The sequence below is a fragment of the Triturus cristatus genome, chromosome 1_2 (genome assembly GCF_964204655.1).
Source record: "Triturus cristatus chromosome 1_2, aTriCri1.1, whole genome shotgun sequence".
Taxonomy (NCBI): domain Eukaryota; kingdom Metazoa; phylum Chordata; class Amphibia; order Caudata; family Salamandridae; genus Triturus; species Triturus cristatus.
In genome coordinates this window covers 785,571,200-785,589,755 of record NC_140580.1, presented here as the reverse complement: position 1 = coordinate 785,589,755, position 18,556 = coordinate 785,571,200, and the positions used below count along the sequence as shown (strand labels likewise).

At 47.3% G+C, this 18,556-nt stretch overlaps 1 protein-coding gene across 2 annotated transcripts in view; it reads right to left on the bottom strand.

Annotated features, from left to right (window-relative positions):
• CCDC6 (coiled-coil domain containing 6) overlaps positions 1 to 18,556 on the bottom strand; it is a 402,320-nt gene that overhangs the window by 269,878 nt on the left and 113,886 nt on the right. Inside the window, exon 3 of one of the 2 annotated variants that reach the window (XM_085608834.1) lies at positions 10,336 to 10,464. In XM_085608834.1, coding sequence (XP_085464960.1) covers positions 10,336 to 10,464 — 129 coding nt within the window. The remainder of the gene's footprint in view (positions 1 to 10,335; positions 10,465 to 18,556) is intronic. The other variant, XM_085608835.1, reaches the window with a different exon arrangement.

Genomic DNA, 18,556 nt, shown 5'->3' with positions numbered 1-18,556 from the left:
ATGGCAGTCAAATATTAATTCATTAACTATGTAAATAAATGAAAGGTCAATGATTAAAGAAGAATGTGAAAAAGTAGGACATAAAGGAAGATTGTTTTTCGTGCGAGGTAAAGTTACAAGCAGTTTGGTAAGCCTACACATGCAATCTTTAAAAAACAAAAAAAAAAAAAAAAAAAAATCGCCACAAGCCCAACGCGCTTTGAGCAGAGAACAGAGCATGCAATAGTAAAATAGAAAGTGCCGAAAGTTAATATAAAACCCACCGTCTCCTGCCGCAAGTAAAACATCCGGTCCAGGTGGGCGTGGCCTAAAGTGGACAGGATGGCAACCAGGAGGGGCTAAGGACACTGTGGTGCAATCAACAAACTATGTTAAACACCGATGACAAACGACGCTCGCCAATGAAAATTACAGGCGGAGCTGAGACACGAGGTCTAAAACCATATTGATTCCAAGAGGCCCTCGCATGGCGAGAGCAGCACATGTGCGCTGCTAACGCCAGGCGAGACCTGCAAAGGAAGATGCAGAGAGATTTAGAATTTCCAGAGCATGGAGAAAAAAAAAAGCACAATCCAACTTTTTTTGAAAAGGTAGGTTTTAGGCTTATTGAGAAAAAAAGCTGAAACTTTTCTTGTCCTTTCATCATGTTAGTAACCCAATATCAAATTGTAGGGGTTGCTCCTGAGAAGTAGTGCAGGATTGCTGAACAGGCCAGAGTTTTTTTTTAATAATCTAGTCTTCAGAGTCCTTTACTTCTGAGGCTTTAATAACCTGATTTTTTTTTAAAACAGAGCTGAATATTTAATTTGTGAGAGGAATTGCTTTGAAAATTACACAGGCCAATTTAATTTGATTCTGGTTTCAAGTGAGAGCCAGAGCATCTTTCTCAGAGCTGGGGGGGGATGTTGAATTTGTTTGTACCCAAAGATAATTTAGCTTCAGAGTGTAAAATCACTTGAACGACGGTTCCTATTTTGGCCAGCAATTCAACCACTAGGTTAAAAACAGTACTTTTTCTCTTACAATACAAAGGACCGAGGCATGTTAGGAGTCATAATAGGGACAGGGCTTGGGTACAGAAGGGGATATATTCTGCACTCTTTGGAGAAAAAGCCTCAATTCTGAGCTGTTTGGAACAATATTGTGAGGGTACTCATGTTCCAGCAAGAAAGAAAGAAAAACTCAAGCAAAAGGATAGCAGCCAAAAGTTTACTCTGACTGCAGGCACCTTGGAAACCAGTGACTAATCAGACCATCATCATCACAGTCTTTATTCGAATTAAAATAATTCATACAAGACACAAAAACAAAAAACGAATACAGATAGGACAAGTCACAAAATGGTTAAAAATCTAAAACTTTTCAATAAATAGATAAAAGTTTTAGGTAAAAGGGATATTAAACATTGAGTAGACAAGATGATATGGATCAAACCTCAATGATCAAGTGGTGCTAAAAAAGTTAATACACGAATAGTAATCATGTTTGAGGCCCTACCTATGTGCCTTTTCACTGGACCGGAGGGCTTTTAATCTGAGGGACCATGCCCACCCCGTGTATTTGGCTAAAACTACTGAGTGGAATGGTAAGGTGCTTATAAGTAGAATTCTAATGGCAACGGCGGATCTCCTTGTGCCCAGAAGTTTACATAAAGGAGAGAGCCAATGACGTCTTGGGGTGACATATACCGGGCAGACAAACAAGAAGTGAGCAATTGTTTCTTCTTTAGCGCCACAAGCAGGACAGGTGCATATAGTTGTACCAAACCACCCGCAAGTTAGAGCCCTTAGTGGAAGGGAGCCTGCTCTGAGTTGGAAATAAAGCTTCCTGTCAGTTGGTGAAATAATCAAATCCCAGTAAGATTCCAGGATAGGTGAGGCCTTTGCCTCTAGAAAGCGGCTGGTCATTGTAGGGGCAGAAAAAGAACCCCATACCCTGTGGTTTACCTGTTCCCAATATAATGTTTTCAATAGCTTTTTAGCTGGGAACACGGCACCAACTGGATCATTCCATAGATCTTCCAACCCCAGGGCTTTTAAAGATTCACGAAGGTTCCTTAACCATCCAATCTTGTGGAACTTATCAACCCGGATTATGTCCAAGATACCCAGTGCGTAGGGTTGTAGCTCCGGTGTAGTCCATAGTCTCCTCCAGTATAGAACCGGACGGAGACTGGCCAGATCATTAATGCCCTTTCTACCTAGGTCATAACGCAATGGGACCATTGACGTACTTTGTGGCAAGCCGACGATGTAACGGAAACATTTATTTTCTACGGCTATTAGGGGTGTTAATGAGTCAAAACCCCAAAGCTCTGCCCCATACAAGACAGAGTTTAGGGCCTTTGCCTCGTATACTTCTAGCACTGGCTTGATAGGTTTAGTGAGCGATTTTTTATGCTCTTTAACCAGCGCCCCCGTGATCTGGGTGAATTTCAACGTGGACAATTCCAAATGTCTATTCCACCGGTTATTATGGGAGACATGGATGCCCAGGTAAGGAAAGTTTGTTACCTCCTCCAGGATTTGGCCGTTCATTAAAAGCTTGCCAGCTCTGTAGCTTGGGTGTGGATTGAAGGTCATAAGCTTAGTCTTTGCCACGTTTACCTCCAAGCCATGATCTTTGCAGAAATTTTCGAAAATTGACAGAGCCCTTTGCATGCCGCACGGTGTTTTAGACACTATAAGGGTGTCGTCGGCAAACATTAGTATTGGTATAGGGACTCCTGCCAATTTGGGGGCGTCAGTGTTTGCTTGGAGCATGTAGTCAACTACTCCGTTGATATACAAGGAGAAGAGTGTGGGAGCCATGGCGCATCCCTGGCGCACACCTCTCTCAACAGGAAACTCTTGGGTTGTTTCCCCCCGACCACCCCATTGTATTTTTGCAAAGTTAGGCTCATGGAGTCTAATTAGAGTCAAGAGCTCCGGAGGTAGACCTAGCTTTTCTAGGACCCTCCAGAGATGCTCTCGAGGGACGAGGTCGAAGGCTGCTCTTAAATCCACAAAGGTGACATAAAGACTGCCTTTGCCTAGTTCAACTACCTTCCAAAGTAATTGTTTAAAGCGAAACACCTGGTCCACAGTGCTGGTAAATTTGCGGAAGCCCGCTTGGAGATTGGAAAGGATCTTATTAGCTTCTATCCAACTGAGTACCTCATTCAGTACCATCCTCCCAATGACTTTTTGAATTGTGTCAATTAGGCTGATGGGCCTGTAGTTCCCTGGGAGGGTTTTATCGCCCTTTTTATATATTGGGATTATAATAGCTCCCCCCCAAGATTTAGGTACTGGGGCACCTACAGCCACGGCGTTCGCGATTAGGGCGATGTACTTGCTCCAGGAAGCTTTATTACTAAGAAAAAGGTCAGATGGGACACCATCCAAGCCGGGGGCCCGCCCTGCAGCTACACGAGACAGGGCAACTAAAACGTCGTTAGAGCCAAAAGGCCCCGACGAATAGAAAACATATGGGGTAGAGCCCAAATTACTACAGTGGGGATCTCGTGCGTATTGGGGTTTGAAGTACCTCAGCCAATCGTCTTGGGTGACATGGTTCGCGGGGTTATCAGGGGAACCCCCTCTGCCCCACTTTAGCACGTTCCAGAATAATCTCGTGTCACGGGCATAGCAAGCATCCTTCAACTCAAGCCAATACGAAGCATCCCATTTTCGTTTAGCTTGAGTAATGCATTTCCTGTAAGAGTGTCTAGCAAATTGGATGAGAGGTAAACTCTCGCTGGAAAGGGCTTGAGCCAGGGTGACTCTTGCTCTTTTACATTGTTTATCGTACCACCTAGGTCGCTTGGACGGTGGTATAGTGCCCTTTCTTGATTGTTTAAAAAAGAAAGCACGTAGGTCCTCGAAAAAAGACTCGTGTATTCTAGTTGCTTGTACATTTTGGTCCTGGGATTTCAAGGTTACTTCAAGATTCGCATTAGTTGCAGAAAGAGTGGTGTCAATGAGAGCCATTACTGAGGCGTTGGTCATTACCATAGACCATTTTAGCCTCCGCATATCGTTTGATGGGACACACGCCAAGAGATCCACAGTTGTTTCCTTGGTCAATGAGCGGGGTGAACCCCACCAACAATGGGAGACGCTAATGGGGTTGTGGTCGCTCTCTAGTCTTTTCTCCACCACCATATCTATAGGGTGACGCCACAGCCTCAAACAACAAAGGACGTAATCAATCCTACTGGCCGAGCGGCCATTATCTAAGGTATGTGCTCCCATCATGTCACCCTTTGTTCTGCCGTTCAGTGCCCGTAAGCCATTTCCAAGGCAAAATGCGTTTATCTGGACTGCTGCCGTAGACCACCTTTTGATGGGGGGTAACGAAAGAACTGGGATACCCCATTGACCGTCCTCGTAGGGGTCAGTGCCCCCTTCCAAATCAGAATCTAAAAGGGGTTCGAAGGTGACATTAAAATCCCCAGCTACGATCAGGTCCCTCTGGCACGAGTTGGATTCAATGAGTGAGGTTAAAATATCCAACTCCCTTGACTTTTTCCCTTTAGTGCCCCGTGTGAGAAGTTGGCCTGATATGTAGTGCTCACTATTCTAGTGATCACTGTGTATCATTCCAAACGACCCTTATTGATGATTGGTTGTAAGTCAACCTTTTAGACCAGCTATCCTAGTAGCGTGGATACGAGCAGTCTTTAGGCTAAACTCTAGAGGGCGTGTTAAGCCAGCTGTTTACCATCACATATACCCCTTGAACACCAAGTGAAAGGACACCACACAAGTTGTTATGAAAATAAAAGGATATTTATTTATAACAAGACTACCCTGGCTCTTTATGAGTCAGGGAGCTAAGCACACTGCAAAACTCTTAGGAAAATACTTCAGTTGCACAATTTACACAAATGCCCGAGGGGCACGAGAAACCATCTACACTAACAGTGAAATGCGAATGGTTAGAGTCTGGAGATACTGATTCCGGAGTGATCCGATCAGTGGGACTAAACGAAAAAGGAACTGGACACTTGTAGAGCGAACCTGCGATGGAGCACCGAGATGCTCGAGTTACCTAGCCCGGAGGCTGCGGCTGCGTGAAGTTCGTCAAGATGTCGGGAGTCCTCGTGTAGTCTCAGGAGCCTGAAAGAAGAAGTTGCTGGCAGGCGACCAGTGACGATGTTCAGAGCGATCCAAGCCTGGATCGGTGGTGAAGGAAAACCTGAAAGCAGAGGGGACTCAGTTCTCAACCGCTAGCCAGCGATCGTGTGGGTACCAGGAGGGTACCGGCTGAAGTCACCTCGACCAGGTGAGTGGGTGACGTCGGACTCGGCTGTTCCTCGGACCAGGAGGCGCGGCGGCGACCAGGATGGAGGGCGAGCTGTCCCACGAAGGTGTCTGCTGTCGATGATGCTGGGCCCAGGAAGGGGCAGCGGATCTTGGCAGTGGCCACCCAAGCGGGGGAGTCAAGATGGCGTCGGGAGTGGACCAGGAGGGTCCGTGGTACTCCTCTGTTGAAGGGGAGCAAGAGCCAGTCTGGAGCAACCAGACTAGTGATGAAACAATCGTGGTGCGTCGTGAAGAGGGCCACAAGCCGGTCGGCAAGTGGTCGAACAACGCGGTGAACAACAAGGAGCGGAAGGGCCCCCACGCAGATCTCGGGGATGCTGGGGAGGCAGACTTCGATGCTGGAGCTGCTCAGGGTTAGGGCTTCTCAAACCCTAGGTGCACTCACTCGAGGGTCCCTCGGTGGGCGTGCTAGATAAGCGTCGTGCAGGTTCTGAAGATAGCCGGTCCCGCAGGTCTCGTCACACCTACGACTCTCAGCTGAGCTGATGAGGGAGGTAAAAGGTCAGAGATGGCAGGGAACTCGGGTCTCGTCGAGCTGGGCAGTCTTGATCCGTAGGAGAGACTTACAGCAAACCGCAAGCGCTTAGATGGTGCCTGCTGGTGCAGGGTGGCTACTCCTTAGCCACAAGGGAGAGTCTTCAGAAATAGTCAAGAGTTCCTTTCGTGGAAAGTAGTTCGTGATTCGGAGTTATCCGATTATCTGATTATCCAATTTGGGAAGGGGACTCGCTCCTACCTTTATTCTAAGAAAAAGGGGCTGGCCCGTGACTAGGTTCTACCTATGGGTGGAGCCAGGAGGGGGGTGGTTACACCCCTATCCTTTGTCCGGCTTCGCGCCAGCTCAGGGGCTGGTGTGCCCCCGAAACTGGTTTGAGCCGGGCTATGCACAGTGAGCACCGGGGTGCCACTGGCAATCACCTTCCTTTCAGCCCTGCCTACCTGGGATACACAAACCCTGTCTGGGATGGTGCTAACACCGCCCTCGACAGGAAACCCTTTGTCCAAGCTCCCTTCGCTGGAAGGTCTCCCAGCAGCAGGAGGTCAGACTTGTGTCTGGTGGCAGCATCCATTTTGTGATGCTGAGGCTTGAGTCAACTTTAACCGGGGTTCAAGGTTACTTCCATGTCGTGTCCCTCTAAAAGGGGGGAATGCTAACCCCGTCACCAGGACTGGCGAGGGGTTCGTATTCCCATCCGTATGACACCTTACTCGACATGTATAGGTGATGCGATGCCAAAGTTAGCAAATAACCGCAAGGATTAAAACGCATTAAAAGTAGTTGGCCCGCGTCACCATGGAACGGCTATTAGGACTTGGTTCCGCAAGCCGTCGACGGGCTCAGCTCGCGCCAGAGCACCGTCCCACATGATTCCCTGCACTCTGCCTTCAGGATTGTTAAGGCCTGCTATAGGAGTGACTGATAGGAATCCATGTGTCCATTTTAGGGTTTAGGTGTAGGAATACTACACCTACAGCAACGGGTGATTACACCACGTGGCCCCAGCTGTCGTGCAGCCAGTTGTGTCAGATTTGGGCGGCCCTTCCGGGGGTGGCATAATACATGCTTCAGCCCCTGGTAGGCCCTGGGTACACCGATGCCCTGGATACCTGTGGTATGCTGAGACAGGGACTGACAAGGCGGCCCAGTTCCAATTAGTGGTTGCACCTAATGTACATGTGTGTTAATTTCGAGAGAGAACAGCTAGGCTGTGGGTCTGATTGGCAGGCCCACAGCCGGAGAAAGTCGTAAACCAATGAAGCAAAAGCAAAAAATCTGGGTGATCATAGGATTGCAGACCCTACTCTCCTACACCCCGAAGGTAAATGTTATAAATATCCAGGGAGCACTTATGGTCAGAAGTTAATCTCACTAGTTGGATATCCGGGTACCCGGTGTCAATCGCGACAGCATGTGGGAACAGATCCTGGCGAGCCCAAATAATTAGGCCGCCAGAAGGACGGCCTTTCGGGCCTTTCGTTGCTGGGACATGAAAGCTCAGGTAACCCGGCAAAAACCGAGCCTCGAGGGACCATGTTTCCTGCAATAAGCAGAGATCGTAATTATTTACAAAGCTAACCCATTCGGGGGAGTCGAGTTTAGTGTTGATGCCAGCCAAGTTCCATGACAAAAGGGTACCAGAATAGTTGCCGGGCCGTGTAGTGTGGAGCACGATAGATTGACTAGATGAGTTTTCCCTCTCACGCAGGCCGGCTGGAGGTGGTGTTAGAGCTCTAGGTGTTGTTTGAGATCCGGTCCGGACCAAAGGAATGACCACCGGATCTATTGGTGTACTAACGGTTGCCCTCAATGTCACGGGATGAGAGGGGGGGGTCAGACTATGCAATTGTCACTGGCAAAAGCCTCCAGTGTAAAAATAAGCTAAATTGTGGGCCTCTATGCTGGATCTAGAGTCAAAAGATGTATGCTCAGTGATGAACCTAGGGAGGCGAGGGTCTTTAAAATTAACGATGATGCAGTCACCCTGCGTGTTTTTTGGTTGGGGGCCTATCCAATGGACCCTTCTAACAAAAAGAATCCGACCATTCAATTCATTCGGTATTGGTCTATGGATGTTAAGCCAATGACTTACTTTAATTTTTATTTGTTCGAAGGATTCGTTTTTGTTGTTGGGAAGTTCGGGGACACCCGTTAATACCACGACGTATGGAAAAGATTCTTGTGGTAGATGTATTTGGGTCAGGGATGGCCTGGTTACATTACATGGGGGAGGGATATCAACAGTCGCGTTCGATCTTTTTGGGTTCGCGGTATTAGGGCCTGAGGGTGCATTGCTTAACCGACCCGACTGCTTCAGGGGCTGGCTATTTTGTTGCACTCCCTCCCGCCGTGGTGGTTGTTGGGTATTTAAGGGTGACATGGGAGTATTCGTGGGTAAACCAATGCCTAAGGTAGGGAGGGCAGGAACAGAGGATAGGCCGCATGAGGGTGGGATGACAAGGGTTGGATTTGCTCCATGAGTGCAGTTAGTTTTCGGTATATCCCTAGTACACAGCTTAACAACATTCTTCAGTGAACAAAAGTTATCCAAAATGCATTGCTCTAGTTTATCAACTTTAGTTACAACCTTTTCGATCCTTTCCAATAATGGAGAAATGAGAGATAGTACTATGCGTTCTAGCTGTGAGGTTATATTAGTAGGTTCGGGTGAGGGGGGGGCAAGTAAACTAGTTTCAGTCATTGGGTGGTGTGCGCTAGTACTTAAAATGACAGGGGGTTCCAAGTTTTTAGTTGCCTTGGATATTTTCGCCTGCCTACCACCATCCTTACCCCCTCCCCTTTTCCTTTTCTGAGTAGCTGCACCGGTGGATGTGTTAGGTCTAGCCCCTGCTCTAGTCTGGGGGCGGGGGGCACTAGAAGAGATTCGGGATACAACTTCCTCCTCTGGCACTACATCGATATTTGTTGGGGGATTTATCAACCTCCCAGGTGGAGATGACATCTGCTGAGATGAATCAGACGTAGAAAGTAGTGATACCTCCTCCCTCTGCCGCTCTCTGGAAATGATTGGTGATTTAACGAGAGCAAGCGGGCCCAATGAGGAGCGCCTACCCGACAAAGAATCTAACGAAAGGCGTTTTTCAGTCATGGCTATCTCTTGTTCCAGTACCGAGACGGCACGTGTGATGAATTGGTCCATAGTCCCGGCTACTGTAGAGGGGGCTGTGAAACGCTTACCCTTTCCAGCCATTTGTCGCAGGGCCACACAAATCAGTGGATTACAACAATCACGGGTTAGCCAAATGTCAGTGATCAAAAAGTCAAACTCTGCTGCAACTTACTTCCAGCGTTATCAGGGGGGAGGCCCAGCTCGGCCTCTTCCGGCCCCGGACGGCCACAGACGGCCCGCCCTCTGCCCGGGCTCAGCTCGGCGACGCCCGCGCGCGTCCCGCGACGGAAGCGCCGGATTATGAAGCGCCTCCTGGCGCGGGAAAGGTTGTGGGCGGGTCTCTGGCTGCACAGGCTGCTGGGCAACGTAGTTTGTCCCCACTCGGCGACCGCTGTTGGTGCTTGCGGCGGCGGGGGACAAAGGGTTCAGCAGGGCAGGGCGCTCAGCGCACAGGACACACAAAGCGGCAGGAGTCAGCGTAACGCCCACAAATCAGGTATGCCCACAGGCATTCCAACTGCTGCGGGGTACTGCTGCTGCCACCAAAGGAAACCTCTATGTTGATTTTCTTGTTAGCATTTGTTTATAGCTTAGCACATTCCGTGGTGTAACAGAAACTGGAAAAAAGAGCCGAGTCAAGTGCATGCAGGGCAAAAAGGCCACCATTGCACGCCAAGGAAAGAGAATGAAGCAAAGCTGTCCAAGTCCATCTGAGTGCTGCCATGAACCACAACTAATCAGACCTTACTAGACTAAACTAGTGAGGCACAGGTGATGACCAGTACAACCACAGAAGCATGTTGAAGCAATCAAAAAAAAAAACAAGAAATAGATCATAACAATTCTTGTGATAATTTCACACAAAGTGGCTAATCTGGCTTGGCTCTTGAAACTGTAGTTTCAGAAAATGTTCAAAGGTTTTACTATAATGTGAAAGCTAAACGCACATGTTTGCAGTCTAGACCAAATTTACTTACAACCACAGGCATTGTACTTTATTCTTAAAATAGACCCCCGCACAATTTAGTATGATGGTAAGTTAAATCTAGTCCAAAACACTAAGCACATCTTTCTTCAGTCAAAGCCTGTTATATTAACTTCAAGTTAATAAAAATTGCATTTTCCTACCAGTTTTCCCACATTTGGGAACCAAACCATTAAAAACGGTAGCCTAGCACTGAGTAATAGACTTGATGCCCCCACCAACCATAAGGGCTTCCATATACAACCTTACTACTCCACTGTTTATAAACCATCCAGTAAATTGAGGCACAGAATTTACACTATCAAATTCCGAGTTTAAAAAAAAAGCATTTGTTACAATGACCACTGATGTTTGTAAACCTTAGATATAAAGATTTGATTTTTCAGTGCAGTGAAGACCATGAAACAATTACCTGCTCTAATGTCAGCTGTTTCGAAATGGTGTCGTTTTCCAGTTTTTTTATTTTCTTCATCAGTTTGTTCACTTGAAACTCCTGCTCTTGTTCTAAATGCTGCTCCAGTTCAGCCTTCTCGTGCTGTAACTAAATAAATTGTCAAGAGAGTACACGAAGAAAGAGGAATGAGTCTAGGTCAGATCAGGGTAAACACTGATAACGAGGTGATGAGTGGGTCACTAAAATACATTGATTTTGGAATGAAACATCTGCATCCAATTTTCAAAAACAGTATTTGCCTTATAAATGTAAAAAGAAATAATAACAAAAGTTACTTACCTGTAAACTGTGGTTCGCCAGTATTGGTGTCTTTCATAGATTCACATGCTTGAATATTCCCCGTCGAAGTGGGAGTCCCACGGTACATAACAAAGCAATGTAGTAATAACCCAAGCCCATTAGGCATAAAAGAAAGAAAAAACCATAGAGTTTTCATAGATAGACAACTTGTCACTTCTATAACATATCACTGTCGTTATGTTCTAGGCCAAATCTAGCCAATCAGGCGTCCGCACCCTCTAGAACCCTCTCCCCAGAGACTCAGGCTCTCAGATTTTCGTAGCACAAGAGTGACAAAGTCAAATACACAAAAGCCTCTGAGGGGAGGTGGGTGGGTCGCATGTGAATCTTTGACACCAATACTGGAGAACCACAGTTTACAGGTACGTAACTTTTGTTCTTCTCCAGTATTGGGGTGTCTTTCATAGATTCACATGCTTGAATAAAAGTAGTGAGCAGTGATAGCAGAATAATACAAGGTACATAAGAATCAAAACAATAGCATATACAGTGCAGAAAAACTATATGCATATAAAAGAATATATATATCACCTTATTTAAAAAGATTACGAAGGACTGCTTGTCCCACGGCTGTGTCCATGTTGTCTGCAGCATCCAGACAGTAGTGTCTCGTAAAGGTGTGTCTGCTGGACCATGTCGCCGCTCTACAGATGGATTGAAGAGGGACTCCAGCAAAAAGCGCAGTAGAAGAAACCTTTCGTGTGGAGTGCGCTTTCACAGCAGCATCAAGAGGTTTTCCTGCTTGTTGATGGCAAAAGGTAATAGCAGAGGATATCCAACGTGCTATAGATTGTTTGGTGACAGGATGACCTTGTCGCATGCGTCCGTAGGCGACAAAGAGTTGGTCATTTTTACGAATGGCAGCAGTTCTCGGAAGATAAAATTTGAGACATCTCTTGACATCCAAAGAATGAAGTGACTTTTCTGCAAAAGTTTGAGGATTAGGAATAAATGTTTTTAAAACAACCGGCTGATTGAGGTGGAAATCAGATGGCACTTTAGGGATATAGGCCGGATTGGTGCGAAGCAGGACAGAGTCATTAGTAAATTGAAGAAAAGGTGGGTTAATGGTAAATGCTTGCATGTCACTGACCCGGCGTGAGGATGTAAGAGCTAGGAAAAGAGAAGTCTTCCACGCGACATGTTTGAGGCTGACCTTATGGATTGGCTCGAATGGCGATTTCATGAGCTGCGCCAATACAATGTTTAAATGCCAAGGAGGAGGAGGCCGACGTTTCGGAGGAAACATCCGAAAAAGTCCTTTGAAGAATTGTTGCATTACTCTTGACGAGTAAAGGGAGTTAGAGCCATCTTGACGGAATCGTGAGATTGCCGCTAAAAAGACTTTAAGGGTAGCATATGAAAGGCCTGATTTTGCTAGGTGCAAAAAGAAAGGTAAAAGTTGCTCTGGCTTGGAATGTATAGGATGAATTTTGGCATCACTGCACCATGAACAAAATCGTTTCCATTTAAGTTTATAAGTTTTTACAGTAGAAGGAGCTCTAGCCTTTGCTAAGACTTCTCTGCACTCCAAAGGGATGTCCAAATTCACAAATTCAAAGTACTCAGGTTCCAAGCCGCTAAGTGTAGAGACGCAGGATCGGGATGACAAATTTGACCGTGTTCCATGGTCAAAAGATTCTGAAGAGGACTAAGCATGATTGGTTCGCACTGAGACAGTAGCAGCAGCTCCGTGAACCATATTTGTCGAGGCCATCGGGGGGCTATTAGGATGAGCCAACAGGGTTCTTTCCTCATTTTCCGTAGAACCTTGGGGACTAGAGGAATTGGTGGAAAGGCGTAAGACTAAATTGTGGACCAGTTCATCAAAAAGGCATTCCCGCATGACTTTGGTTGGGGAAGCCAACTTGCGTAGAACTGGCATTTCCGGTTCAGATAGGTTGCAAAAAGATCCAGATTTGGGGGACCCCATAGCTGGAATATGTGATCCAGAATGGGTTGGTGCAATTCCCATTCGTGATTGGTCGTGGAGGATCTGCTTAGGGAATCCACAAGAATGTTGGTCGCTCCCGGAACATGCACTGCTGTGAGGGCGATGTGATGTTGAATCGCCCAATCCCAGATTTTTTTGAGCCTGAAAGGACAACAAAACGGACCTCGTGCCTCCTTGCTTGTTGATATAGTGCATGCACGTTGTGTTGTCCGTCCGGATCAATACCGTGCTTCTGTGAATGATGGTTCTGAAAGCTTTTAAAGCCAGAAAGATGGCCAGTAACTAACAGGTTGATGTGTCGTCTTTTGATGAACAGACCACTAGCCCTTCACAGTTAGGCCCTGCAAGTGGGTGCCCCAACCCTCGAGAGATGCGTCGGTGGTGAGGGTAAATTGTGGAAGTGTTCGCTAGAAAAGGACGCCCCGCGGAGACATGATCTTCGTGAGTCCACCACAAAAGAGCTCTTTTTAAGCGATGGGTGACTGACTAAGTCGTTGAAAGTGCCCGAGACCTGAGCCCATTGCTTGTCCAGTTCTTCTTAGACAGGTCTCATCTTCAGGCGGCAGAGAGGGACTAGAGGAATGCAGGACGACAACATCCCTAGGAAAAATTTCAACTGTCGGACAGAAACGAACTCTTAGATGGATAGAGGCCGCTAGATCGCGAAGACGTTGTCGTCGTTCGTGCGACACAAAAACTTTTCCAAGAGTGGTATCCAGAATGGCTCCCAAGAACAATCTGTTTTGAGCTGGGTGCAACTGAGATTTTTCTAAGTTCAGTGTGAGGCCCAGAGATTGGAAAAGGGATCTGCAAAACAGAGTTTGTTTGGACGCTAGTTTGAAAGACTTCGCCTTTAGAAGGCAGTCTAAGTAGGGAAAGATTTGAACTCCCTGAAGGCGAAGGTAAGCTGCCACCGGTGCAAGGACTTTTGTGAACACTCGGGGAGCAGAACGAAGGCCGAATGGCAGGACCTTGAATTGAAAATCTCGTCCGGCCACCCTGAATCTGAGGAATTTTCTGTGTCGTGGTAATATGGGAAGATGAAAATAAGCGTCTTGTAGATCTAGTGTCGTCATGAATTCTCCTTGAGAGAGAAAAGGAAGGACTTCTTGTAGGGACAACATACGGAAAGTTTGTGTCTTTATGTATTTGTTCAGGGCTCGCAAGTCCAAAATGGGACGCCATTCTCCCGATTTCTTCTGTATAAGGAAGAACCTTGAGTAGAACCCCCTGCCCTTCTGTAGTTTTGACACCACTTCGATCGCGCCCTTTCTCAATAAAATGTTTAGCGGCTTCAGTAGCTCTTTCAAATGTGCAGGAGGAGGACCTCTTTATAAATTCCAAAGCGTGTCCCCTGCGCACAATATCGAGAACCCATTGATCTGTGGTTATTTGCGACCATTTGGAGAAGAAGCGGGAGATTCGACCTCCAAGTTTTGGAGGAGTCCGTGACTGAGGGTAGTGAGAGTCATTGTTTGAGGAATCCTTTCCTCTGTAAGAAGATTTGCCTCTGTATTGTCTGTAGTTGGAAGAATTTTGCTGCCGATAAGATTGCTGATTTTGTGAGGAATAGCGGTTTTGTCCTTGCCTGTATTGGTTGGAATTACCACGAAAGGAAGAAGAGGAACCACGACCTCTTGCGCCTCGAAAAGGCTGTTTTTTTAATTGTAAAGATCCTAGAGCACGAGCTGTGTCAGTGTCCTTCTTAATTGCTTGAAGAGCATCATCTATATGCTAGCCAAAAAGGGACTCGCCGTCGTAAGGCATGTCCAGGATCTTTGTTTGCACTTCGTGACGAAAAGACGTGGCCCGTAACCAGCCCTGACGCCTGAGGACTGCAGCACCAGCCAAAAGACGGAAGCCAGAAGAGGACACATCAATGGCGCAGTCTATAATCTCCGAAGAAATTCTTTCTCCCTCTTGGAGAATCTTCATAGCCTCCGGCCTGGATGATTCAGGAATGAGATTAATCAGAGATGAAATGTCCGACCACATTTGGCGATCGTAGCGGCCCAAGATCGCCAAAGAATTGGCCGCTCGAACCGTAGCTGCCGCCATAGTGGAAATATTTTTCCCTATACCATCCAGCCGTCAACCTTCGCGATCTGGAGGTGCCGACAAAGGAAATTAAGGGTTCCTAGATCGGCGTTGGGCTGCCTGAGTAATAATAGAATCAGGCTTTGTTTGTGAAGTCTGTAGGAAGGTGGATATCTGACTATGGTTACCCCCAACTTTTTGCCTAGTGTCTAGCTGGTTTTTCGACTTAGTTGGCCTGAGATCCTGCCATTCAGGGTCTCAGGCTGTCTGCTCTCTCTGTAAAATGGACTCCATGTACCCTAGGTACATACCCAATTGGTAAGGATCACCTTATTGGACCCTGTATAGTGTACCCTAGGTACCCAGGGCATAGGTGTACCCTAGGCCTCCCAGGGGCTGCAGCATGTATTATGCCACCCCTGGTCTGGCCTTCCAATCAGACACAACTGGCTGATAACTCAGCTGGGGCAAGGTCGTGTGATCACCCCTTGCTTAGGTGTAGTATTCCTATACCTACCTTATATATAGACACATGTGTACCTATCGGTCACTCCTATGGCAGGCCTTAACAATCCTGGAGGCAGAGTGCTTGGTAACATGTGAGATGGTGCTCTAGCATGAGCTGAGCCTGTCTGCAGCTTTCGGAACCATGTCCTTATAGCTGTTCTATGATATAGCCTACCATATACTCTTAAAGTGCCTTATAATCTTAAACGGTTATGGTAACTATGGTTTGGCTTTATCAAAACATGTCGTGTAAGGTGTCTAACACTTTGGAATAATACCCCCATACCATTTCTGGTGATGAGGATATTATTCCCCCCTTCTAGAGGGAGACAAGTTAAAATCCTACTTTGCTGTGTAACCTCTGACCAAAGCCTCAGCATCACAAAATGGATGCTGCTGCCACAGACACAAGTCTGACCTCCTGCTGCTGGGAGTGATCCCAGCCAGGGAGGCCTGGACAATAGGTTTCCTGCTTGGGGAGGTGCTAGCACCTCCCCAGACAGCCTTTAGTGTATTGGGGCAGGGTGGGCTGAAAGGAATGAGACATGCCTGGGGCACACAAGGTGTTCCTTGCATAGTCCAGTTCAAACCGGCGCTGGGGCACTCCAGCCCCAGCTCTGGCGCGAAACTGGACAAAGGGAAGTGGGTGTAACCACCCCCTCCCAGGTCCCACCCATAAGGCGTGACCTAGCAGGTATCCCAGCCCCCCAGATTAGTATAAGAGTGGGAGTTGGGCCTCAAGACTTGAGATTATCCTGAACCTGCAAAACTGAACAGAAACTCTGGACCTTCGACATTCGACGAAAGAAGAAGACTGAAGAATCTCCCTTGTAGCCAAGGAGTGGCTACCCTGTGCAAACAGGCACCATCAAGTGACTACCCTTTGCTTTGTGAAACGTTCGACGAGGAACCGACTGCAGAGCCCGACCAGAGCCTTGATTTCCAGACTTCTCCGACCCTCATCCACATCTGCAGCAGAGCTGAGATCCGTGGAGGCGACGAGCGACGTGGGACCGGCTACCTGGGAAAAGTGGCTAGTAACTTACAGCGCAGCTTCTGAGGTACCCTCGAAGTTGTGCACCGGGGATTGAGAAGCCCCAACCCCAAGCACCATCTGCACCGAAGACCAGCCCCCCACACTCCACGAGTCCTGCGTGGGGCCCTTCAGCATTTTCCTGCTTGCCGCGTCTGTCCGGTTGCTTGCCCGCTGGCTAGTGGCCTTTGTGACGACGCTCCCTGAAATCTTCTGCGCTGGTTTGGCTCCTCCAGACTGGCTCCCGCTTCTCTGCAAAGAAGCACCACCCCAGACCTTCCTGGTCTGCACCAGAAGCAAGTCCCTTGTTCTTCGTGGGTTCCGCTTGCCAAGGCTTGGTGAGTCCTAGTCCAACTTCGACGCCGCCGACAGCAAGAGCCTTCGTGGGACAGCTCGCCTCCTGGTCCTGGTCGTCCTCGACGCTTCCTGGTCCTCCTGGCTGCAGCGACAAGCTTCACCTTCCCCTGCAACTCTTCACGACATCGCCTGGTTCCTTCCTGGTTCCACGTGGTCACTGGCTAGTGACCTTGACTCTGTCCCCTCTGCTTGCAGGTTTCTTCTCTTCTTGATCCCAGGCTTGGGATCCACCGGACACTCTCCCCTGACTGCCTGTCAGCATCTTTCTTCAGGCATCCATAGGAGTCGACGACGAAAACGACGCATCTTCACCCCTATGCACCCGCAGCCTGTGGGCTAGGTAACTTGGGTACTCCGGTGCTCATCAGGATAGTGACTATCCTAGTGTCTAGTTTTCAAGTCTCAACTTCCTAGCTACTCCGGAAGTGTCCTAAATCTATCTATTTCTAAACTGTAACATTGCTATTGACTTTTACGCATTACGCGTGAGTGTTTCCACTCTGCACACGAATCCCGTGGGCCTCCCACTTCCTAACTAACGCTAGTGTAGGGTAGCCCCAGCGATTCCCTAGGCCTAGGCCTATTCTATTTCCGTGACAGTGGTTCTTATACCACTTCTTTAGTATATGGTTTGCGTGGCCCCTAGGGCCTAACTGTATTACTTACCTGTGTGACTTACTGTATGCATTAATAAGACTGTGTTGTACTTACCTCTAAACTCATAAAGAGTGCTGAGGGTTTGCTTAGAATAAATACACTTTATTTTATATATATATCTGTTGTGGTGTCCTTTCATTTGGTATTCAAGGGATTATATATGGTATCACAGCTGGCTTCACATGCCATTCAGAGTTTAGCCTAAGACTGCTCTTGTCCATGCTACCACTAGGATAGCTGGTCTATAAGGTTGACTTTACAACCAATCACCATAAGGGTATTTGGACTGATATAAGGTGTACACTATAACTAGTGACATCATACATCAGGCCAACTTCTCACAAAGTCAAACAGGCTGGAGAGTTTGGAGGAGCCTTGTATTTTTTGTCTATCCTAGGAATGATGGCTGGAATCGGATTAGGAGTCTGCATCAATTTAAGGCCCTCTTGCCATATAAAATCAATGATTGGAATGCAGAGGACCTGCTTTTGAGGTTGGTCCTTAAAGTCATAAGAAACAATCCTCCTCTCTGGTTGTCATAGGGAGGTGAAATCTTTTCGCTGCTCTTTCCATGAGCAAATGAAAACCACCAATGTCAACTGGGGGAGAATCCAAAGGAGCTGGATCAGCGGGAGAAGGTGTTTGAATCTGATAGTTGTCCCAGTCAGAAAGGAGGGAAGAAGCATCTTGTTCCTCGACAATATCTTCCAGTGTGATTGGAGGAACCCCAAGACATTGTTCTCTGGGAACTGATGTAGGTGTGACTACTGTTTCCCTAAGAAAAACAGGTTGTTGAGGTGTCTGCGGCGTTGGAGTGGTATGGCCAGACCGCGGAAAACAGCGATTATAATCATCCAGCATGTACTGTAAATTGGAAATCAGACAAAGGCAATTGTGCCATATGAGGTTCCTGAACTGGACATGTGTCATAAGATGAGAAATCATCTTGTTGCAAGTCTTCGTCATCATCATCCGAGTCCTGACATTTAATTAGAAGTTCTGAAGGACTGCGAGCAGCCCGAAATCTATCATCCTCGTAGTCGTCATTGTCAGATGAAAACAGCACTTCAGGAGGCTGTACAGGTGTTTTAAGTGGCATCAGGGTATCCAGAGACGAATGCCGTCGTTGAAGTAGAGAGTTTGAAGTCTCTAATGGTAGCTGTAGGAGAGTAGGGTCTGCTTTCTATGTTCACCCCCACTTTTTGCTTTTGCTTCACTGGTTTGACTAAGATGTGGCTGTGGGCCTGCTAATCAGACCCACAGCCCTGCTGTTCTCTCTCTAAATTAATACTATGTACTTTAGGTGCATAACCCATTTGGATAGGATCACCTTA